Source organism: Fusarium fujikuroi, chromosome FFUJ_chr02 (genome assembly GCF_900079805.1).
Source record: "Fusarium fujikuroi IMI 58289 draft genome, chromosome FFUJ_chr02".
Taxonomy (NCBI): Eukaryota; Fungi; Ascomycota; class Sordariomycetes; order Hypocreales; family Nectriaceae; genus Fusarium; species Fusarium fujikuroi.
Window position 1 is genome coordinate 517,423 of NC_036623.1, and position 23,082 is coordinate 540,504.

Consider the following 23,082-nt stretch of genomic DNA (forward strand, 5'->3'; position numbering starts at 1 on the left):
GAAATGTGTTGCGAAGAACCGGCGGCACCTTCCTGTGTTAGTGGTGAAGACCTCGGGGGATTTGAGGAAAGAGCTGTCAGGGAGAGCACATTCAAGCCGGATACCAGGTAATGGCATGCGATCATTCTTATACATTTCACGCACTTCTTTACCTTTTTAGTACAAGGCCAATGGGGCTAGTCAACTCCTACAAGGCTTCTGAAGTGCTCATCTCAAGTGACAATAATTGTGACTGAACCTCAAAGACGCTGATAATCCCTTAACCCAAGACATAAGTACTAAAGAAACTTGCGAAGAAGCTCAAGGGTCAATAATACTTGAGAATGATAGCATATCACATCAAAACTTGTTCAGGACTAATATTTCTTCCTTAATTCAGCAGATAGCATGAAATGTCATGTAAAGGCCTGTTAGCTTAGATCAGAACGAAGAATCTGATAAGCTCCCCTGTGGTTATCGTAGATGTTGTCCCAAGTGGCTCAGAGGATAACAGTTTAAAATTGTAAGACTTTTCGCAAACCTTCTATCAAAATCAGCTGAAGTGTTTAATAACTCCAAGAACTTACAAGTCACGTCGTCTGCGACATGTCGACACTTGCAAAGATTCTGGCCCCTCCTCGTGTTGTATTTTCATCGAAAACAGGCAAATGATGCCGATCAAATAGAAAGCCTTGGTCATTTATTAAACAGTCAGAGGCTCTTAGGGGCCCGAGGCTTACTGCAGTACGTATCAACGGCAAGCCTTTCCAAGGATCTTGTAGCCCAAGAGAAACCCCAAGCTCATTCTGCACGAGTGGTTCTCCCCCGAGCATACCAATATGCTCGACGAGAAAGACGGCGCTGAAAAGGGGGCCGGCGCGTTGAGGGTCAATCCATGAGGTGACGGGTGATAACTGTGTCGAGCGGGCACCAAATCCGAGACCGCAGATCGTCGTTGCTATGAGGAGTTCGTCAGCAGAATTGGAGAGTCGTATGTGGAACTTAACTCACCCGCAATCAGAGAGGCCGAATTTGTGGTAGTGACTCCAGGAAGAGCAGCGACAGGCTAGCCCTGACAATTCCAAGATTCAGGACCTGGGGCATGGACTTCAGGTATTTGCTAACGATGCGTAACAAAATAGGCATCGTGAAAAAGAATAAGATCAGGTTAATAAGAGCGACTTCGCCAATGAGAGCGTTTGTCTGGTTCGCGTGTTAGTTTATGTGCTAAATTCGTGAGCTGCCAGACTTGCCCTCGAAACCTTCCAATCAAAACGAAGGGACGCATACTGTACTAGAGCGCGGAGTGAGATGCCTCTAAATGTGCTGATGAAAAATACTACTGCAGCCAAGCCATATTGTGACTTGGGAGCATGAAGCGGAGAAGATGGACTTGATCGAATAACACATGTAGAACTGCCCGGAGGATCCTGTGGCCTGGCGGGTCTTCAGTCGAGTCAATGGCCGCTGAGAATGGAGCTATATAACCCTTTGGCATGACCGAAAGGAGGGGAAAGGTCAAAAATAGTAAGAAGTAGCTGATGGAGAAGGGCAGCCATGGTGAAATGTCAGAAGCAACAGATGCCACTGGAGGACCTACTAACTCGCTAAAGATGAAACACGCGTAGAAGTAGTAGAGACCCCGAGTCCTAAGTATAGACGTAAGCTCTGCCTTCTGGTCTTTCAAGTTCTGAAGGTCACCTTGTCTCCTCGGTGCAAGCTTTTGCAACCATTGCCGAAAGTAACATTTAAGCAGCATACCTTTCTCGTCCCACAAGGAGGAAGACAGAAGAAGCCCACATCAGCTTAATGGGCAGAGCAGGATTAGTGACTATCGCACTACTAGCCTCAACATATTGTGTATGCATACAGTTGAATTCTCACGAACTATGAGACTCCAAGTGAGGCTCATCAGGATGCCCGCCATAACAACCATGAACACACCCTGTTGACCTCGATGATCAGTGATGCGCCCAATGGGGAGCGCAACAATGATGGCTACCATGAACGTCAGTGCCAAGTCTACCATGCGAACCATGTTAATTACCCGATAATGTGTCAAACGATTCTACCCAGCCTCGGATGTAGGACAAGTTTCTCTGGTTTGAAGGAGCCTTGCAGAGTTCAGATGTCGTAATGTTATCGTGATAATGCCGGGCTCAAATGGCGTGCTCCTGGGCAGATACAAAGGGGAGGGTGTAAATCACGATTTCTCACAAATGGCTCAAGCCCAATAAAGTAGTTGAAGCTTGGGGAGACGCCCGACCAACTATCTGGAACAAGCTGTGGTCTCTTGGTGGTGTGGCGATCGGCGGCGGTCGAGGGTCGTGGCCCGAGCAGAGATGCATCCTCTTGCGCCATAGGCAACTCCTTCAGAATGATAAATAAAAATAAGTGAGATCAAGGCGACGAGAAATCTTTTCCGCTGAGCCCGACCATGAGCACGAGCGTTTTGGATGTTGTTTCAAATTGAGATGTAAGAGGTCTCGTCTGGCCAAGTTTACCGAAGCAGGAAATTGGTATGGAATAGGTCTGTACCTTAAGTAGTCGGGTCCAGCAATGCCCGTAAGCCTGTAAATTTCCCGAAAGGTTTCTTGGACTAGGAACGATAGAGGCACTGTTCTCTTTCAATCTCCTGGACTGGTCGTCCATCTCACAAAGACCCCAGGTTGTCCTGTTAGAGGGCATCCATTCCACATATAGCTGGCCGGGAGATGGAACCTACGCCCAGAGCTTTTTATAGGACATATCTTCGGCGATCCGAGCAACCCATGCGGTTTCTATAGTGATCCAACTCTGCCTTCCAGATAGGGTAATGTTGTTCGCGTCCATTTCAGCAGCCTCGTCAAGTCCTTGGTACAAGGACCCAGCCAGAAACTCTCCTCGGAAAACGATCTGTGGTTGAGGAAGCGTACCGCAAATATAAGAAGCGTCTGTTCGCTGAAGGCCAGTTCTGTGTTACTAGATTTCGGGGGATTAACCAGCATGACGCCTACTGCTGCGGCATTGACCAGGCTGTCTCCTTCAGGGTTTCCCCAAACAAGAGTTCGTGGGTTGGTATGTTCTCTCACACTGGACATGATAAGGTCCAGTCCGTCGGCTAACAATAGTGCACTCAAAGATATCTACCTCACCGATGAAGGAACCTTTTTCCTGGGAGACGTTCGTCTTCCCTGGACTAGCTATCACAGCTACACCACTCTCTACAAGGCAGGACTGCGGCAGGAACTGTTACTATAGTTCCGTAGCAACCTGTATGGAACTGCTGTCAGAAGGTCCCTTCTCCCTTCCATCTTCGCTTTCTTTCATGCAACTCCTCAAGTATCTATTATTAAGCATAAATAAGGACCGCAGTATGGACGTAGATCTTCTTGAAATCAAGCTTGAACGAGTGCGAAACTGTTTCAGGATAACCCACCGTGTGGAGGCCGCTCTCGCCGAGAACTTGCAGTGGATACCCAGGGTGATAGTAGTACCTTGCCCCGAGCGAGACCTGGAATGAGCGCGGCCATAAACAAACAGGCCGTGCAGAGTAAATTAAGAACTGACCATGAAGCTTTACAGCATAAATGTATTACCATACGTCAGGAATGTGAGTCGGCAATGGAATTTTTGGTTCGCTATTCACAGCTTCTTTCTGGGGAGCGCGGTATCGCGCAAGCGGAGGTGGCCAGGCTAACGAAGCTGGCGGCGTTCTTTGTTCCCTTGGCATTCGTTACCTCGGCGTTTGGGATGAACATAAAATAGCTGGGGGATAATAAAACTCTTTCGTTCTTTGTATTCGCAGTGGTGGCTGTAACAACCTTGGTGTCAACACATGCCACCATATTTTAGAACATCACATTAGGCTGACCGGGGATGATATTGAACAAGGCCTTCCAGACACTCCGAAGAGCCAAATAGAATTTCCTCGGCTTATACATGAGACCTAGAGAGCAAGATGTTTTTATTGCCATGCGAAGAAAGAAGAGACCTAGCGTCACAACTGAGCTGTCTTCATACCTGTCTGAAGAAGCCCTGCGGGTCACAAGCCGACTCCCTCCAAACCACAGACAGGCTATTAAGTACAAGCGCAAAGCTCTCTATACGATAATCATAGAAGCCAGAGGTAAAGAAAAGAAAGAAACGAAAGAAGAGTAGAGGGACAGCGGCCGCGCTATGCTAGTTTCCTTTTGCTGTAGCTTGCGATTCCCCTACAAATCCTCCAACCTCTTGTCAGTATTTATTACATGGCATTGCAAACAAAATCACTACTCTTGTTTCCGAACTCGCTCTGCAGCTCCTGGACAGCTCTTTGTCTCGTCTCATACGCCGCAAGACTCTCACCAGACACTGAACCAACATTCCTCGCATTATCAGCAACAGGATACATATAGCGACCCGTCTGGATGCTTCTAGGCCACCCAGCCTTTTTGAACGCCTCAGTGTCAAGTTTGATGAGCATCAGATCACTTCCTTTAGCTCCTATCATAGTGCTAGCAATGGGCCGCATCTCGAGTCTTCCACTGACCTTTGACAGGTACGGCATCTGAGCAAATGGTAGTACGAGTTGAGGAGCATGCAGGATAGGCGAGATGAACTTCTCTGCGATTGTAGGGAAGATCCCAGCTGATGGGTTTGCCTCATCACGATACTCTGGATGAGGTTCTCCGTAGGGCATCATGAGTATGGCGTCAGAAAGTGCCTTTGAATCAGGACCCATGACGTTCTCAGTGAACCAGTTTCTGAAAACCTCTAGTTTCTTCATGTATGTCGCGTACTTCTGGAAGGTGACATCTTTTCCAACATCCCTATCTTATTTGTTAAAATTATTCGGAATAATTGAATACATACTGACCATCGGAATCGCACGACTGAGCTGACGAAAGGTTTCTTGCCGAACTTGGCGCTATATTCATCACGGAAGCTGTCGAATCCGTGGTAGTAGTCATAGCACAATGACCAGAAGGCACTCTGTCATCATTTAGCAGTGAACGAGGAGTGGGCCCTGTTGAGCTGCTCGATGGGCTCTGGTAGCCATCTCCGCGAGGATTGACCGGGCAATGGAAGTCAACCCACTGGTCTGTTGGTTCTTCGGGGGATGCGAAAGAAGTCATCTTGGTTTTGCCCACGATCACCGCGCCCAACTTTATGAGTTTCTTGGTGTAGTCGGCGCTCTGCTCATTCGGTCCATAAAGCTCAATCCACGGCCTGCTCATCATGGTCGTCTGAGTACCTTCAAGGCGGAAGATATCTTTGATGCCCATACGCGCACCAGCAAGAGGAGTTGTGGGGGTTCTAACAGAGTAGAGACGACTTGGGACGGCGATGCTCTTCCACAGTCTATTTCGGCTGAGCAGATTGAGAGGGATATACCTAAGATGGTTAAGTCAGTATTGCCTGAAGACTGAAGCAGTACAGATTCGATCAAACCTTTTGAGGTTCAAGACATCATCTGGGATGACTCCAAAAAGAAAACTGTCCAGAGTGTCCTCATATAGGCGATATGCTTGGTGAATTCCATCACGGCAGAGGAAGTATGGACCTGGAGGAAGATAGCCCTGTGAGGAGCCTGGGGACGCATGATAGACGGCGGAGAAGTGGCCCGAAGCTTCAAACTTTTTGAGCACCTCTACGAAACCTCTTTCAGTACTGGACCGAATAACAGCGGCACGGGCGAATGGCGGAGAGTAGATATCGTCAATATCGGCAAAGCGATTGATGAGCCGCAAGGCATCGTTTACTGAGGATATTGAGTCGCCAATCGGAAGGAGGACAACAGTATCGGTTCGAGGCCGGTAGGCTCTGCGATCTTGAGCTAGAGAGAGTAGGGAGTCAGCAAGTCACAGCCTACTTGGGAGTTTCTACTCAACGTACAAGTGATTGTGGATGGACCAAATAGGAGACGCCGTCGACGACTAGTGATGATCTGCTGCCCATTGTGTCACGTCTGTTTGAGAGAGTTAACATGTATTGTTGAAGTTTGTGCAGTTGAGGCTGAGGACGGGGCTCTGCAGTAACAAAGAAAGCACTCAAGTGGTGCTTCGTCTTAAGCCAGTGACACTGACTCACACTGCAAGCTTTGGCTACCTCTATGAAATCTTCGCCAGCTATTAGAATGGGACGAAGCATCTTGGATTCTATCAAGGTGCCTCAAATCCAACCTGTCTACCTCCGACCACTGATTGATAACTTATCATTGAAATGTGGCCCCTTTAAAGTTCACAGTTTCTCCGAACCCAAACGCACAATGTGCCCATTCAACAATTTGCCGTCATCAAAGAGCCTTCAAATATTAGTTACCAGTCCATGTTCTTAGTCCTAAAGTCCCTATAACTGACTTGAGATCCTGGTTGTCCCCTGAACCAGTTCCGCCCCTGGAAGGGAGCAATGAACAAAGTATTGGTGTCAACGTAAACCACGAGGTAACAATCACCTTACCCTACAATCCGACCAGCAGTGTCTTGAGGGAAGGTTCATCTCCTTAGCAGACTTTGCACGAAGGGCCAGGGACATCCTGTGGCTACTTAAGACTGCCTTGCAAACGAACTTTGACGTTTGAAATTTGTACCATAAACCTTTATCAAGGCTCGACTTGCATAGTTCCCAAGTAACTCACCTCCATCATGTGCCTAAAGAGTTGGAGAAATCCAAGGACCCAGCATTGAGCTTCATGACCAGTCAGTACTTGAGAAACAAAGTGAAGACCCCTTTCTATGAAAGCCCCTCATCATCCAGGGCGAAAGGCATAGGTAGCTCTACATGCATGGAATATTCGAGTACCATATCCTCTATTTATGAACTAAGATCTTCGACAATACACTCATCAGTAACAAGGACTACTGTTTGGTTCTGGTAGCCATAATCCTTACTTACGAGACGCAAAGAAAAGCCCTTCTACGGCATTACCAGTCCCTTCGTGCACACTATATCGCCTCTTATGGATATCATAGTCCACGTATGCAGGACGAAACTGTGCCATGACTCATTTATCAACCGAGATTTCTGATGATATCAAAGACGCCGTGTAATATAACTCCATGATTTACCATATGTACTACATTGCTCTTCTTGTCTTGATCAGTGGCCTTTTGTTGCCAGCTGAGAAGTATTGCCTCCACCAAAGTCGACGGAGGCGGCAGTTTCGTTCTCTCTGAACTCAAAAGTACGACGCATCAAATCGACCGATTTCCCATCATGAGGAAGACAACAGTCATTGATTCGCAGTAAATAGCTTCTGTTCTTCAGTCCTAACAAGTGACATTCGCAATTGTAGTTGTAAGCAAAGGTGTTCTGTCGTTGGACTGGGGCAGTAGACAAGTTCTTGTAGTCAACATGAATCATCATCCAAGAATTACGTACCCTGCACAGGCGACCAACATTTCTGACCACTAATAGACATGACAGGAACAGGCATTATATGGTCTCTTTTGGGGTTCAAAACGAGGTGCCAGGGGATTCATATGGGTTACTCGCTTTGGGCTATGTGTAATATGAGCTTTGAAACGTCAACCTTGGACAACTCGCATGCCAGCTAGAGTGAAAGGCATAATGAACTCGAGACACACACCCTACTGCTAGCTTTGAACCATCTAACGATAGGTCTTGACGAATTCCGTGGAGTTTCCAACAGTACGCTCACCAATTTCAAAGACTTCTGTCTGATTACTCCTAAATCTCCATCTACGACTCTTTCATATCAGACACATGACAAGCCTTCTCGACACGCCATCAGTGGCTTTGGGCACATGACATGCCGCTGATGAAGATAATAGGCCGTTCATTCCCCGCGATTTAGGCTTTGCCGGAATTTCATGTGAAGGATGATGGTCAATATCTCGGAAAATCTGTGCTTGGCCACACTCATCTGTATGAAAGGCTATGCACAGCTGTCCTGGTAAAGGACCTTTTGTTGCTAGCCAATCAGATTACCTTAGCCAAATCGACAAAGACCGTAGTTCTTGATGATATTGTGACTGACATCTATGGTAGACTTTCTCGCTTCACCCAAGGCAAAGATATTCGAACCCCATGACAGCATTCTCAGGGGAAGGGTCTTGATTAAAGTTGCATTCTGATTCTTATTTAAGACTATTCGTTAATTACCACTAAAGACGAGATTTGTCAATCTTGGAGGGTCCATAAGTAGCCGCCCAAGGCTCATAGTCCTCCAAAGCCATAACACGTTGCATCTGTCGTCGTCTCAGACCCACATTTCCTCCATCAAACAAGGGATAACACATAACATCATTCAACAATCTCGGGAAAGACATGTCCTTTGCATAAGCTTTCATACCAACGGCTTTCATAGCATCAATGACACACTCGACAGCAACATCGGTAGTGTAGATCTTGGTTTGCATAGCCATCTCAAGCTTGATCTTCCATTCAAGAGCCTCATCCTCGAGAGTGGTAACCGCCTTCCACACAAGCAAACGGCTAGTCTCGAGGCGAATCTTGCAGTCTATGAGCTTGTCAGCTACACTCTGATGCTCGATGATGGGCTTGGAGCCACCGCGAGAATCGGACTTGGCGAAGGCGAGAGCTTCTTCGAAGGCTGCGCGGGCAGTTCCTATCGCCATGGCGCCAACGAGAGCAGCTGACATGGCAAAGGCTTGCTCGATTAGACCTTGCGCCTTGAGACCAGGGGTGCAAAGAAGGTTCTCATGAGGAACTCGGAACTCAGTGAAGCGGGTGTGGGGGCCAGATGCGGTGATTTGGCCTGCAAGTTCAGGTTCGCCCAGGACCTGATAGGCTTCCTCCTTGTTATTGGCGATAGTCTCTCGAGTTACCAGGAGGACAGCAATCTGAGTAGCTGGTTCGACGTTGGGATCTTGGGGCTTGGATGGATCGTCTGAGATTCTGACAACGACGCATGCAAGATCAGCCCCTTTATAGTCCCAGCCACCACTGTTGGAGGGCCAGAGCTGGTACAGACGTTAGTATATACTTGAGTGCTTGAGGGTTAAGTGCACAAACCTTTTCACCATTAATGATCCATTCGTTTCCAACCTTTCTAGCTGTGGTTTGGAGACCTGGTCCGCCCTTCTGCAACCAATTCGCCGTTCCACCAGGCTCAGAGTGCATCAAACTGGCCAGAGGTTCACCCTCGCCAGAGATGAAGGGCTTCAAGAACTTCTCCTGCAGGGCAGTTGAATCACTGAGAATCAAAGGCATCAGACCAAGCGCAGTAGCGACAATGGTGAGTGAAGTAGCAGGCTCCACTGCAAAGAGCTCTTCGAGGATGATGCTCTCGTGAACAAGACCCTCCATAGTTCCGCCAAGGGGAATAGGAACTTGAGCCTTGATCAGACCATGGCGAACAGCTTCCCTGTAGAAGGGTCTGGTAGCCTGAAAGCGAGAGAACTGGTCTTTCTGGGCGTTGTACTCTGCTGGAGCTTTGGTGAGGATTGTGTTGGCGAAGGCCTGAGCATGGCGTCGGGCTTCTTGCTGAGCAGGAGAAAGTTTGAAGTCAACCATTGTGTATGAGTAGTTAGAGAATTAATCAAGTGAATATTGTGTATGTATTACGAGAAGAATGGTCTTTGGATGTAGAGACTCTTGTCTGTTTATATAACAATTCCTCTATACCAGCCTCTTATCAACATACCCTGCACCTGATAATGTCAAGCTGGTTAATTGTTACCCGACCACCTCCCCCGCTCGTGGATGAGCTGATCATATCTTGTTATCAAGTGGAATTGAAGCTAGTGATGATAGATGCGAGCTAACATTATGAAGATCAGGGATAATCTGGGGTAATGGGTGTTTGGAATCCGGGGCACACCGGATAAGTATTATCCAGACCCGAATTGATGCTTGAGCCCACTCACTTTATCAAGATTATCCGTATCAGAGAAATTGATCTGCTGTCATTGGATAGAACGGTATCAGCTGTTAGGACTAGATAGAGAATATCATGATAAATAGAAGATTTGCTGGCGATCAATCACACTCGGGCCCGTGGTTCCTGGAAACTGAATGCCGAACGAGGTGGAACGAGGCGACCCGGGGACCCGAGAAGTCGGGTCAGAAACACCAACAAAGTCAGTTGACTTGTTGGAGGCGGCCCAATCAGTCTCTCGGTCAAATACGGATACAGATAGGCCAAATGACGGCAGTAAAAAACATCGTGAGTAAGAGTATGACTTGGCATTGGCCCCCTCTTCTATAAGATTCACCACAACTTAATTCCCCCCAAAAGTTAACTATGAGCCTTCTGAGTTTAAATCTTTCGACGTGTTTCGAGGCATTACAGTTTTTGGGAGGCCAGGTTGCAAGAAGGCAAAAAAGAAAAAGAAAAACAAAGAAAAAAACAAAGCAAGATATAAAAGTTAGGCCATGTCTCAAACATGTGAACTTTTGAAACCTGAATGCTTTGGGTAATGCCTGGACCCTGAATTTACAGTGCACGTTGCCACGGCTCAACCAAGGTTCGAGAAAATAAAGGTCAGTTCAGTAACGAGGGATTTCCCAACTTGGTAATCGGACGTTTCGTTTCCATGCCCAACATTAACAAAAGAGCAGGAAAAGAGGTCAATCACCCTTGGGGAGCAAGAAAACACCATTCAAGGTCTTGAGTTTTCTTCCCTCAATGCACGCAAATTATCATGGATCCAAGGCGTCGTCAGCAATGTTACACGAGCTGTCAGTGCCAGTGGTTCCCAAAACAGCCGAGAATTTTCCGCACGGACAGGGAAATTCCTCAACGTCCCCGCTGCCTTACGCGTGGCCACGCCTGACACCGGTCAACCATCAAATCCACACATCGTTGACCTCCAAACGCGTTGATCGCGTTCTTGACTCCGGCGACCTTGACGGCGACATGTTTGGCATTCTCGAGACCGTCCAAGTGCCCCATTCGGGCATCTACAACAGCTATGAGGAACTTTTCAAGCAACTCAGCGATGGCATGGAAAAGGAAGGATACAAGATCGTCAAGGCTAGATCCCATCGAGGCAAAGTGGGTGGTGCAGACGTCCCGGGGAACGACATAGTACGATGCGATCTTGTCTGCGATCGCGGTGGGAGGCCGTATCGATGCATGGCGACAAAACATAAGACGACGACAAAGAAGACCGACTGTCCTTGGAAAGCAAAGGCGGTCCATCGGAAGACTATGGGAGGATGGGTACTGACAATTACGTGCGATCAGCATAACCATGAGCCCGGCACACCCGAACCACCGACGCCCGAAGCTGCAAGCGAGGAAGAGACGAATATGATGGACGACCTGGAAGGTGAGCATAGTTTGGATCCGGATGCGACGCCGCTCCTCACGCCTTGGCAAGACGAAGGACCACAACCCGATCAGGAGACACAAGCTGCAATCCAGGTCGCCGGTGTCTCCAACGCAGTTCTTCGTCTGACCGGCGAAACTTTCCATCAGTTCAAGAGCGAGTACCGTAAGATGTCGCATCCGGATCGTGTTGCGCAGCTATCGCATCTCCAGCTCCGCGTTGCAGCCATCTATGCTGTTCAGAATGAGGACCTGCAACGACAAAAGAAGGCAAGAAGCTCAAGACAAGCGCCACCGACAAATCGAGGAGTCCAAGAGGCAATCCTCCGTGCAGAAGCAGCGGGCTAGGCAGCGTCGTCAGCAAGTGGTGGAGCAGAACCATCAGCAGCAACAACAACAGCAGCAGCAGCAATTGCATCAACACATTCAGCAACAGCAACTCCCTCAACAAACCACTCAGGCCCAAGTACAACAAGCCCAAGCACAGGCGCAGGCACAAGCGCAGGCCCAGGCCCAGGCTCAAGCGCAGGCTCAAGCCATGATGCAATCACAGCTGTATCTCCCGCAGAACCCACAGGCCCCAATCGCGGTGCCAACGATGGACATGCCGCAGTTTCAGCACTACGTGGCTCCAAATAATAAGAGGATGCGTGGGCGGACTTCTCAAGGCGGACAACAAGCTCAATAGCAAGGGGAATACGGCGTTTGGGAGGCTTTGTAAAACGACCAGCATCGTAGACTGATCATTTGTGTAGTTTTGTTTTTGGTTGTCGGGAACTTTTTAAAGATAGACTGGCCTGGACGGATTTAGTTATGTGGGAACGCGTGCCAAAATTGTTAGCAAGCAAGAAAACACAGGACCTGGATGATGTCGGGTGTCAAAATAAACTCAGTAAAATATATCCTGAACGTAGTAAAGATATCCTAAATTTATGTAACTTTACCTGAGTGTTTTGTCATTTAGGATCACGGTCCTGAGCTTTCATCCTTCCGTCGTTAACGGATTTATGTGGGGGCGCGTGCCAAAATTGTTAGCACCTTGGGGATTTAGGAAGAACGGGCCTGGCCCCTAGAACGAGAAACCATCGACCTTTTATAGGGATGGATGCCAAAATTAACTCCATAAAGCAGCCACCTATCCTCATATCAAACCTTTTTTGTCACCTGCCTTAGGCACTGCAGCTCCTCACCGCCAAAATTTCTAAAGATTTTGCCAAAAATCTGCCCCACCATCCCGCTTCTGAAAATATCCAGCCTTTGTGAAGCATCAAGATACTAAATAAACCAAAATGGCGACGATTGTACCCCCGCCGTCGAAACGGCAAAAGAGAGAAGAGCTTGAGCGCTCTCATATCCAGCAAAATGTCACAGCGCTTGCTTCTGGGCCTGCTGGTTCGTTCAAGGCGAGGTTCTTGGATGGAGATGGAAAGCAGATGGCAGATGTGATTGAGGTTCCTCTTGCCGATGCTTCAGAAAAGAACCTGTCTCTTCTTTTGAATACGTTACTCGCTAGGGTTTGTCGCATGATGCGTGTTGCTGAGCTTTGCTGACTTGCCCAGGAAAAAGAGGAATTTCTCCCGTATCGATTCCGAATTCACATCCCAGATACTGATATCATCGTGGACCAATACCCTACCGATCTCCTCCAGCTTCTCCGCAACCATGGCATTGAGAACCCCTTTGAAACGACTGTCACACTTAGCGCCGAGCCACAGGCTGTCTTCAAGGTCCAGCCTGTAACGCGCATGTCCCATAAGATCCCCGGCCATGGTGAAGCAATTCTCGCAGCTCAATTCAGCCCCAAGAACAGTAATCGACTAGCGACAGGTTCTGGAGATAAGACAGCGCGGATATGGGATACCGATACCGGAACACCAAAGTACACACTCTCCGGTCATGGTGGATGGGTGTTGGCAGTTGCTTGGTCCCCCGATGGCGCCCGTCTCGCTACTGGAAGTATGGATAAGTCTGTTCGACTCTGGGACCCCGAAACTGGGAAAGCCGTTGGAAACCCCTGGACGGGTCATTCAAAGTGGGTGACCAATATCTGCTGGGAGCCTTATCATCTCTGGAGAGACGGTACACCTCGGTTAGCAAGTGCAAGCAAAGATGCAACAGTCCGGATATGGGTTGTCAACACAGGAAAGACCGAGCATGTCCTATCCGGCCACAAGAGCAGTGTAAGCTGCGTGCGCTGGGGAGGCGAGGGTCTCGTATACAGCGCCAGTCACGACAAGACGGTGCGAGTATGGAATGCTGAGAAGGGAACTCTTGTGCACACCTTGTCGTCTCACGTCCACTGGGTGAACCATCTTGCGCTCTCAACGGATTTTGTTCTGAGGACTGGATTCTACGACCACACGCCTGTTCCTGATACCGAGGAGGGAAAGAGAAGCAAGGCGAAGGAGAGATTTGAGAAGGCTGCCAAGTTCCAGGGGAGAATCGCTGAGCGGGTGGTTACTGCTAGTGACGATTTCACTATGTATCTCTGGGATCCGGCGCAGAGCACAAAGCCCGTTGCACGTATGTTGGGCCATCAAAAGCAAGTGAATCATGTCACTTTCTCCCCTGATGGATCTCTCATTGCCAGTGCAGGCTGGGATAACCACACCAAGATCTGGAGTGCAAGGTAAGCCACCCAATTTTCATTCACATTCGATATACTAACGATCACAGGGATGGCAAATTTATCAACACCCTCCGCGGCCACGTAGCTCCCGTCTACCAATGCGCCTTCTCAGCAGACTCCCGCCTTCTCGTCACAGCATCAAAGGACACGACACTCAAGGTGTGGTCAATGGCCTCTCACAAACTCGCCGTGGATCTGCCCGGCCACCAGGACGAAGTGTACGCAGTGGACTGGGCACCAGATGGAAAGAGGGTTGGCAGCGGTGGTAAAGATAAGGCCGTTCGGCTTTGGCGGAATTAGAACCCCGAAAATGGTGTTTGTTACTGTTACAAGTCAAGATACCCCTGAAGTGAATGGTTCACAAGTTTGCTGTGCCGTGCATGTTTCACTGGATGAGTAGAAAACGTGCTTGGCTTATCTTTAGAATGAGATCTATAGGTGCGTACGTGGCGCTCAGCACGGGAGACTTCCGAATCTCACGCACTACTGTGAATCTCGTTGCTTTTGTCAAGCAGGGCCTCGTAACAGATCATGCATGCACGGGAGTTGAAGAGAGCTTCTAGACTGTGATCCAAGATGCAGTCCCACCAGGAACTGGACACCCTCGATTGAGATGCGGCTTTTCACGACAGTCAAGTTGATAGGTCCGCTTGTATGCAGATGGGCCTCTTTTCACCTGATGCTACTATAGTTCTGTTGGAAACACGTATGAAGACTAGATGAGCTGGTAATGAAGAGAGGGGTTGAAGTGAAGCTCGCGATATGTTGGAACTGTCTAGAAAGTGGTGTTGGTTCTGTGGGGTAAAGCGACCCATGTCCAAGCTAAATCTACTTTATCCCGAATTCCCGAAGCAAAGTCCACAGCTAAACTGGGAAGCGAAATATCTAGAATTATCTTTGAAGTTGGCTCTAACATCTCATCTCGATCACGTAGAAAGCCTCATACTGCATGTCTTCGAATCAGGCTTGGATGCCCAGCCCTCCCTGTCGGATCATATCGGACCCGGATCGGCGTTGCATATCCAAGTGATGATGTTTCCTTTTTTCTCAAGTTAAGCACCTTGCAAACCTACAGCCTGCCATCGACACCACGAGGTTTCCCCGCTGATCGTGAGTGGATGATATGACCCCGGAAAGCATCGGGCAGCGAGCAGCCCAAAGAGATGCGGGGAGATCAGGAAATGGCTAACAGCAGCAACTAAGTAGTATGTATATTACTCACTCAGGTGATTTGAGGGTAGTGTACTGTACTCATGAATGAGGGAGGGTGTTGCAAGCGCTTACACGCAGAGGAAAAAAACGCAGTTGTCCGGTCCCGTTGCGGGCCCCCCGGTACTCCGGCCGGCTGTGGGCTCAGGTGGAAGCCGAATATCCCTGCTGCCGCATTGTGTGATATTACGGGAATCCGGTGCTTGGAAAGTTGGAGAAGATGCGTGCATGTTGCATGCACTGTAGACAATGATCATAGGTACATAGTGATTTCCATGTGACACGAGACTTTATTACCCCAATATCTGAACTGGATTATTCATGTCCATTGCCCCGAGGCACAGTCTCGGGTTGGACTAAGAATTTGAGAGGCACAGGAGTTATGTTACTCCACCACGGAGGAGCTGCGGGGTGCAGCCAAGTTGAGAAGCAATATCAAGAATAGGAAAGGGTCCCCTGACGATCTTTAGAGAGAAAGTTTACTGTTTGTTAGTATCTACAGGCCTCAAGTTGAGACTCGTTATTGGAGGGCGGAAGACCCGGGCTTGGTATAAGATGGAACCTGTCCGATGAAAAACGAGCCATAACCTGCAAGTTGCACAGGCATCCCATCTCAAATGCGCGCCACCAGCCGCATGCATCTCTCCAATCGCATGGTCCATGCGGTTTTTAATCTCAAGACTCTGAATATAATGCAGTAAATTCAGTTAATCTGATGCGAAGACGGGAAGTAGAAACGGCCCGTGTAGGACGGCGTGGTATGGCAGAGACGGGCCGGTGCAGCCAGTTTTTGGACAAGGGTGTAGGATGATGTTTTGAGTGAAGTGCATGAATGATTGAGTGAGGCAGATGAAGAGATAGTCTGGGCTTGGCGTGGTTGGTATGATGGTGGTGGCTGTTTCAGGCGTAGTTCAGACGGTGATGGTTACCATGGATATCATGAATGCGTACATGTCAAGAATAGCCGGCGTTACGTAGAGGAAGAACATGGTTCATGGATGAGAATTTAGACAGTGTCAGTTATGACCAGGCTATAAAACCTTTATAAAATACTCTCATAGATGAGCCTGCTCTATCTATATCAGTCTCTCTGAGCCCTGGTCACGATCATACCATAATAGTCTGTGATTCAACTACAAATGCCTGAGTATAAGACAGTTGCCAAACAAGCTATTATTTTACCAGGCATGTGAAGTGCATGATCGACGAAATACAAGAGGGCGTGTCGATTTGAGAGGCCGCCTAATGTTCCCAGCCATTGGGGTAACTGTACACCAACAGGTAACCTACCTTACCTACAGGCCCGAGAGATTGGTTAACAGCCTCCCACCAACGCAGCATCACCACCACCAAACATCATCCGGAGGCATTTTCTCCATTCGTAGGCCAATGACACCTGGTTATTTCCATGTACATCTCCTTCCCCATTGAATCAACGCATCCAGGCACAGTCAATCAGCGTTTTTATTTGCATAGTCTCACCTTATACATGCGGTTTCTTAGCCAAATGCCGAAATGACTCTCTATCAGATCAGATCAGCCAAACAGAAACATTACCGGACCTTGCTCTTGACTCTGTCTCATCATCCATACATCATCCATGTTTTTTTCTACCTTCAGACCCGCGTTTAGCCTACCCGCTCTGTAAAGCTCCGCCTAAACAAAACAATGACAGGCTATCGTGGGGCCCTGAGAAAACTCCACACACGCTGTCTTTTTTCTTTGTGCATCGGTCCACGCTCCGATTTATCTTGACTTGTTTCGTTACTGGCGTTATTTTTCTGCCTCATCACAAGAAAAGTATTTAAAGCTCAGAGAGGAAAAGCTTCAGATTGGGCTGGTAGCCAGAGTACATATAAAAAAAGAAAAGACCCGGTTTTCATACTGATTGATGCCCCTCTTGGTTTGGCTGTCCTACAACACACCCCTCTCCTCAATTGGACGTGAATATTCCACCCTGTTCCAAGCTATCAGCTTTTAAACCTGACCTGAGCTTGGTTTTCTTCGTGGATCACGGACCAAACTCTCCTGTCTCGAGATCCTCAACAACTGATCCCGATTGCTTTTCTCGCGAACTACGTCACGGCTGATTCCTTTCTGTGCGTTGAATGATTCCTATTTTTTGTTGAACCGCCTCTTTTGAGTCTCCCTTCTTGTTTCTGTCAACTGCAGTATTCTATCATAGCACACTTTGAATCGGCCCTTCATCACAGTACAGAATTATCCGATTCTTCTGTTCACATGGTGCTCATGCTATAATTCCCCACTTGAGCAGACGATTTTCTTTTTATTTATCAGGTACCAACGGTTCTCGCTTGAGGCTTAAAACACTGCCCTTGTCAACACCCATTCCAGCAGCCCAGAGGTTGTAAGCAATCATTACGTCAGAGTGAGCGCTCTACTTTACTGGCTGCATTTCCTCACATTCCCTGTCTCTCTATACACCCATTCATCCAATTCATCCAGACAACCGCACTCCAAGTCCAGGCCATTTCGAAACTGACAGGGCTGTTTTATAGGTTGATCCTTAACTGGAAAATACCTCTCAAATAAAATTCTTCTATTAATTGCCGATCAGCCCCCGGCGACAGAAAAAAAAGGAGCTGTTTAAGCAACGATCTCGGAGCTATCCAAGCTTGATCAACCGTGCAACAAGTATAACCACCTGACGAATCTCACGACACGGAGCAACAGCGGCCATATTGGACATTTTCTCGTCCAAATTACAGTTGGTCTTTTTGGTTTCAACTATCAACCCTGCAGAATTCCCATCTTTCTGCCGTGCGCATTCAACCATTTCCGGTGCCATTCGCCACTTTCGGCTCGATCTTACACCTGAGCGCATCTGCGACAAAGAGGCGTTTTGCCTGCGACAAGCTACATCCCTCAACAAAACTCGACTCCTCTGCCACTCGTATTTCCAGTTCTACATCCACATGAAGTCGCCATACGAGAGAATTCAATAGCATCTCGATTAACCTTTGATTCTCGTTAACCCTTCACGTCCAACAAGACTCGAACTACGAGGACAAGAACTCTACACCAACAAATAAGCTTCTTGAGCAATTCTCACACAAAACATCAGCCAGAATGACGGTCTTTGTGTGTTCTCTGTATGTTGCCTCCCTCGATGTTTTTTTGTTGCTTCCCCGCTCTAGCCCCTCCATCGTTAAAAGCCCACCAAACCTTAGCGAAAAATGACGAGCTAACATGACGATAGCTTCCTCCCCAAGACAATTCACTTCACCCTCCCCGGCACACCTCCCCTCGGCGCCGATCCTACTCGAGCTTCATTGTCCGGATCCTCAAACCACAAGCCTACAAAAGCTGCTACTCTCCCCCCCAAGCCTAAACCCGCTGCTCCAACCGGTGGTCGACCTGCGCCTTTAGCTCGCCAACCGAGTCTGTTTCAGAAAGAGGATATAACACCTCCTCATACACCGACCGAAGAGACTGATTCCAACTTGTTCGCGAACGAAGATGGATTCAGAATACAATTTCCTCATGGCGCTAGCTCCAGCATTGAGCATGCAAAGACCTGGGGCAGCCGCGCCAACCAGCCCAAGTCTCGCGCCAGCTCTCCTCCTCCCTCCGCTTCCCTCTCCGAAAACAATCGAACAATGCAAAAGGCCCGTGAACTTGGTCGTCAGGGAGTCCTTCAACCGAGACTTCTAGTTAGGAGCGACAGCCACGATCGAGTCTTTGCCTCTGCTGGCTGGATGGTTGTCAATGCCGACCAGGGCAATGGTGGTCTTCGCAATGCTGCTGATGCCGCTGCTCGCGAAGGCAAGATTGACGATATTACCTGGGTGGGCACTCTCGGTATGCCCACTGATGCCCTTGAAGGCACACAGCAGAAAGAGGACATTGAGGCTGTTCTAGCGAACGAACACAACATGCTGACTGTTTTTTGCTCCGACAAGGACTTTGATGGTCATTATGCTCATTTCTGCAAGCACATTTTGTGGCCTGTCTTCCATTACCAGATCCCCGACAACCCCAAGAGCAAGGCCTACGAAGACCATTCGTGGAAATACTACGTCAACGTTAACCAGGCCTTTGCCGACCAGATTGTTAAGAACTGGAAGCGAGGTGACGTCATCTGGATTCATGATTATCATCTGCTTCTCGTTCCTGGAATGGTCCGCAAGAAGCTCCCTGAGGCCAAGATTGGCTTCTTCTTACACGTCGCTTTCCCTTCTTCTGAGGTCTTCCGATGCTTGGCTGTCAGAAAAGAGCTTCTAGAGGGTATGCTCGGTGCCAATCTTGTTGGCTTCCAAATTCACGAGTACGGACGCCATTTCCTCCAGACTTGCAGTCGTATCTTGAGTGCCGAGGCTACACCGGATGGTCTTCAGCTTGAAGATCGATTTATTGATGTTATTCACCTTGCCATTGGCATCGATCCTGTCAGTCTTCGTGAGCATCTTGACGCCCCAGATGTTGCAAAGTGGCTGCAGGTCCTTCAGGAGCGATACAAGGGCAAGAAGCTCATTGTTGCTCGTGACAAGCTTGACCACGTCCGTGGTGTTCGTCAGAAGCTTCTTTCCTACGAACTCTTCCTTAACAAGAACCCTGAGTGGCGCGAGAACGCTGTTCTCATCCAAGTCGCCCTTTCATCCAACGAAAAGAGTGATCTCGAGGCCACCGTTAGCGACATTGTGACCAGAGTCAACTCATCGTGGGCTAACCTGGCGTATCAGCCAGTGGTATACCTCAAGCAAGATATTGACTATGCTCAGTACCTTGCTCTCTTGACCATTGCCGATGCGCTCATGATTACCAGCCAACGTGAGGGTATGAACTTGACCTCCCACGAGTATCTTTTCTGCCAAGATGGAAAGCTTTTGCCAGAGAAGAAGCACGGTTCTCTGATCCTCTCCGAATTCACGGGAACTTCTTCCCTCTTCGCCAAGAATGAACTTGCTGTGAACCCTTGGGATTACCGACAGTGCGCCGATGCTATCAAGCAGGCTTTGGAAATGGGCGAGGAAGAGAAGGATAGACGGTGGGAAAATCTGTACAAACGTGTCAACAGCCACACCGGCTCTCATTGGTTCACTGAGTTCCTTGGTCGCCTGGATATCGTGTATGAGGAGCAGCACAAGCGCGATCAGACATCTGTTCCTCGTTTGTCGATTCCCGCCCTTTCCAACAAATACCAGAACGCGAACCGCCGACTATTTATCATTGACTATGAGGGTACCCTGGTAGCTTGGGGCCCTGTCAACCAGATCATTCCCATCAGCCCCCAGCGAACACTTGACGTATTGAACGACCTGCTTCTTGACGAGCGCAACACTGTCTACGTCATGTCTGGCCGACGACCTGAGGAGCTCGATAGAGTCTTCCGCCGAGTTCCCAATCTGGGCCTGATTGCTGAGAATGGATGCTTTCTCAAGGTCCATGGCAACGAAAAGTGGACTGAGATGGCTGATCTCGACCACGTCAAGGATTGGAAGGAGTCAGTGCGGCCTATCATGACATATTACCTCGAGCGTACTCCCGGTGCTGAGATCGAGGAGCGTCGCTGCAGTCTGATCTTCCACTACAAGAGTGCGGAGGACTATGAGTCCGCTTCACGACAGGCTTCAGATTGCGCCAGTCACGTCAATGATGCCTGCGAGTCTCAGCGCGTCCATGCTATTGCCCTGGATGGTTGTATCGCCGTTGAGCCCATAGATTGGACCAAGCGAACCGCCGCCAGGAAGGTGTTTGAGACTCTGAAGACGGAGATGAGCTCTACGCAGGAGCACAAGACGCCCGTTGACTTTTTGATGGTCATCGGTGATGGACGAGAGGATGAGAAGGTCTTTAAGTGGGCAAACAGACTCCAGGAAGACGGATCAGTACAGAACGTCGTCACTGTCAGTCTTGGTAACCGCAACACCGAAGCAACAGCCACCCTTACGCAGGGCGTCAGTGGTACGTCTCCCTTCCCGACAGATCCGTGTTGAACAGTACCTTATACTAACTTACTTTCTGCAGGCGTCCTCTCTTGTCTCCAGCGCCTCGCTTCTCTCAGCTCGTCCTGACTACAGGTTTATTGTGGAATTATTGCGTGTTATTGCATTTGTCTTTGTGCCGTTGGCGTTGGGTCAGCGGGCGCAGGGGAATTAAAACGATCGTCACGTCCAGCAACTCGACGACACCAAAAGAGTAGTTCTATATGATTTTCGTTTTTATAGTTGTTTCGCTAGAGTCGTTATGATGGGCATGGGCTACAATGAGGAATGGTTTCATTATTAGGGACTCTCGCGAGTAAATGGTTTCTTACACACTCTACTCTCATTCGTCTTTCTCTCAACGGATGGAGGCGAGTCTGCTATCATACAGGCCACGATATAGAAAATGAATAGAAGGATATAACCTCATCCGTCCCAATTGCTATACGCCTCCCGCCGTTTCCGACGTCCAATGCCTTTGACTCTCAGCAAACGTTAATTCCCGTTCCAACGTTTTCCGTTTCCCGCCCACGTATGAAATGACATCACACCGGTGAATTCCAGCAGCTCAGCAACGAATGATGCGCCCTGAAAACAGCCAAAAATAAACTGCCGCAGAGCACCCCGCGCCTTGCGACATCGGCCCAGATAATTCTTATTGGGAGTCAGAGGAATTTAGTGTCGATGTGAAAGCATCTTCTGGTTCTTACTACGACTTACTGAGAGCTTATAAATAAATGTAAGTGGGCTTGAGCTCAGGTTATAAAAGAGGCTGAATTGACGTTGACTGTAGTAGCTTCTGTGTATCGCAATCATGGCTGCTTTTCCTCCTCCGCCTGTTAATACCATTGACTGGTCCAACGTGGGCTTCAAGGTCCGCGAAGGTTAGCTCCCTGCCCAACTGATTAATCTTGGAGCTGTTTTGTTGACAATTGCAGTCAACGGACATATTGAATCTACCTACAGTCGAAGCACAGGAAAATGGACTCCTCTTCACTTCGTCGCCGATCCCTTCATGCGCATCCACGGCATGGCGCCAGCTCTCAACTACGGCCAACAAGCCTACGAAGGTCTCAAGGCCTTCCGAACCCCCAATGACGAAGCAATCACCATCTTCCGACCCAACCGTAACGCTAAGCGACTTCAGCACTCTGCGGAAGTCGTGTCAATGCCCCACGTCCCCGAAGAGCTGTTCCTCGATGCCGTGCGCGCTGCTGTCGCTTTGAACGCTGAATACGTTCCTCCTCATGACACTGGCGCTGCGCTGTATATTCGACCACAGCTGTATGGTTCAAGCGCTCAGCTTGGTCTCTCACCGCCGGATGAGTATATCTTTGCGGTGTTTGTCATTCCTACGGGTGTCTACCACGGCGCTCATCCAGTCAAAGCGCTTATTCTCGAGGACTTTGATCGCGCGGCGCCGAATGGCACGGGCAATGCAAAGGTTGGTGGCAACTACGCTCCTGTGCTGCGATGGAGCGACAAGGCGCGTGACGAGGGCTACGGTATCACGCTGCACCTGGACAGTGTGCGCCACGAAGAGATCGACGAGTTCAGCACGAGCGGCTTCATCGGCGTCAAGGACAACGGGGGACAGGTCACCCTCGCGGTGCCGGACTCCAAGTGCGTTATCGAGAGTGTCACGAGCGATAGCATCCAGGAGCTGGCGCGCAGCTACGGCTGGGCCGTGGAGAAGAGGGCGATCAAGTATGAGGAGCTCAAGGAGTTTACAGAGGTTTTTGCAGCGGGCACCGCGGCGGCGCTGGTGCCGATTAGGAGTATTACGCGACGTGTTGGGGGTGGGGAGGATGTTGTCACGTATATCGAGGATGGGAGGGAAGAGCCTGGGCCGCTGTTTAAGAAGCTTCTCACGCACCTGAAGGACATTCAGCTCGGGAGAGCGGAGGATTCTTTTGGGTGGAGATATCCTGTTGGTGAGAAGGATAAGGAGATTGCCGGTGCGCCTGGGGGACGGAACGGCGATGCCACGACTGTTGATCAGATGGATTAGAGAGAGAGAGATAGCAGAGAGAAGCAATGGTTACCGTGTTAGTCGCACTCGCGATACTGACCCGTCTCGTCGATCTCGAGTTCCCAAGGAC

The 23,082-nt window shown here is 49.1% G+C and overlaps 7 protein-coding genes; 4 read left to right on the forward strand and 3 right to left on the reverse strand.

The window, feature by feature from the left end:
- Positions 1-415: 415 nt before the first annotated feature.
- On the reverse strand, positions 416-2,340 carry FFUJ_05136 (uncharacterized protein; the record flags this gene model as incomplete). XM_023571494.1 has 7 exons in its annotated part: positions 416-523; positions 720-937; positions 991-1,045; positions 1,105-1,182; positions 1,850-1,977; positions 2,027-2,093; positions 2,197-2,340. The coding sequence occupies 7 exons, from the start codon at positions 2,338-2,340 to the stop codon at positions 416-418; spliced, it is 798 nt and encodes a 265-aa protein (XP_023425791.1).
- Positions 2,341-4,204: 1,864 nt separating this feature from the next.
- Positions 4,205-6,090, reverse strand: FFUJ_05135 (related to D-mandelate dehydrogenase; the record flags this gene model as incomplete). XM_023571495.1 has 6 exons in its annotated part: positions 4,205-4,769; positions 4,817-4,932; positions 5,034-5,334; positions 5,392-5,776; positions 5,836-5,890; positions 6,031-6,090. 6 exons carry the CDS (start codon positions 6,088-6,090, stop codon positions 4,205-4,207), a joined length of 1,482 nt encoding a protein of 493 aa, XP_023425792.1.
- A 1,976-nt stretch (positions 6,091-8,066) lies between these two features.
- FFUJ_05134 (related to acyl-CoA dehydrogenase, medium-chain specific, mitochondrial precursor) lies at positions 8,067-9,438 on the reverse strand (the record flags this gene model as incomplete). XM_023571497.1 has 2 exons in its annotated part: positions 8,067-8,885; positions 8,938-9,438. 2 exons carry the CDS (start codon positions 9,436-9,438, stop codon positions 8,067-8,069), a joined length of 1,320 nt encoding a protein of 439 aa, XP_023425793.1.
- A 1,153-nt stretch (positions 9,439-10,591) lies between these two features.
- Positions 10,592-11,885, forward strand: FFUJ_05133 (uncharacterized protein; the record flags this gene model as incomplete). XM_023571498.1 has 2 exons in its annotated part: positions 10,592-11,358; positions 11,411-11,885. The coding sequence occupies 2 exons, from the start codon at positions 10,592-10,594 to the stop codon at positions 11,883-11,885; spliced, it is 1,242 nt and encodes a 413-aa protein (XP_023427142.1).
- Positions 11,886-12,486: 601 nt separating this feature from the next.
- On the forward strand, positions 12,487-14,126 carry FFUJ_05132 (probable WD40-repeat protein (notchless protein); the record flags this gene model as incomplete). XM_023571499.1 has 3 exons in its annotated part: positions 12,487-12,711; positions 12,757-13,826; positions 13,874-14,126. The coding sequence occupies 3 exons, from the start codon at positions 12,487-12,489 to the stop codon at positions 14,124-14,126; spliced, it is 1,548 nt and encodes a 515-aa protein (XP_023425794.1).
- Positions 14,127-18,125: 3,999 nt separating this feature from the next.
- FFUJ_05131 (related to alpha,alpha-trehalose-phosphate synthase (UDP-forming)) lies at positions 18,126-21,070 on the forward strand (the record flags this gene model as incomplete). XM_023571500.1 has 3 exons in its annotated part: positions 18,126-18,148; positions 18,256-20,960; positions 21,024-21,070. The coding sequence occupies 3 exons, from the start codon at positions 18,126-18,128 to the stop codon at positions 21,068-21,070; spliced, it is 2,775 nt and encodes a 924-aa protein (XP_023425795.1).
- Positions 21,071-21,794: 724 nt separating this feature from the next.
- On the forward strand, positions 21,795-22,991 carry FFUJ_05130 (related to branched-chain amino acid aminotransferase; the record flags this gene model as incomplete). XM_023571501.1 has 2 exons in its annotated part: positions 21,795-21,864; positions 21,919-22,991. 2 exons carry the CDS (start codon positions 21,795-21,797, stop codon positions 22,989-22,991), a joined length of 1,143 nt encoding a protein of 380 aa, XP_023425796.1.
- Between the last annotated feature and the right edge of the window lie 91 nt (positions 22,992-23,082).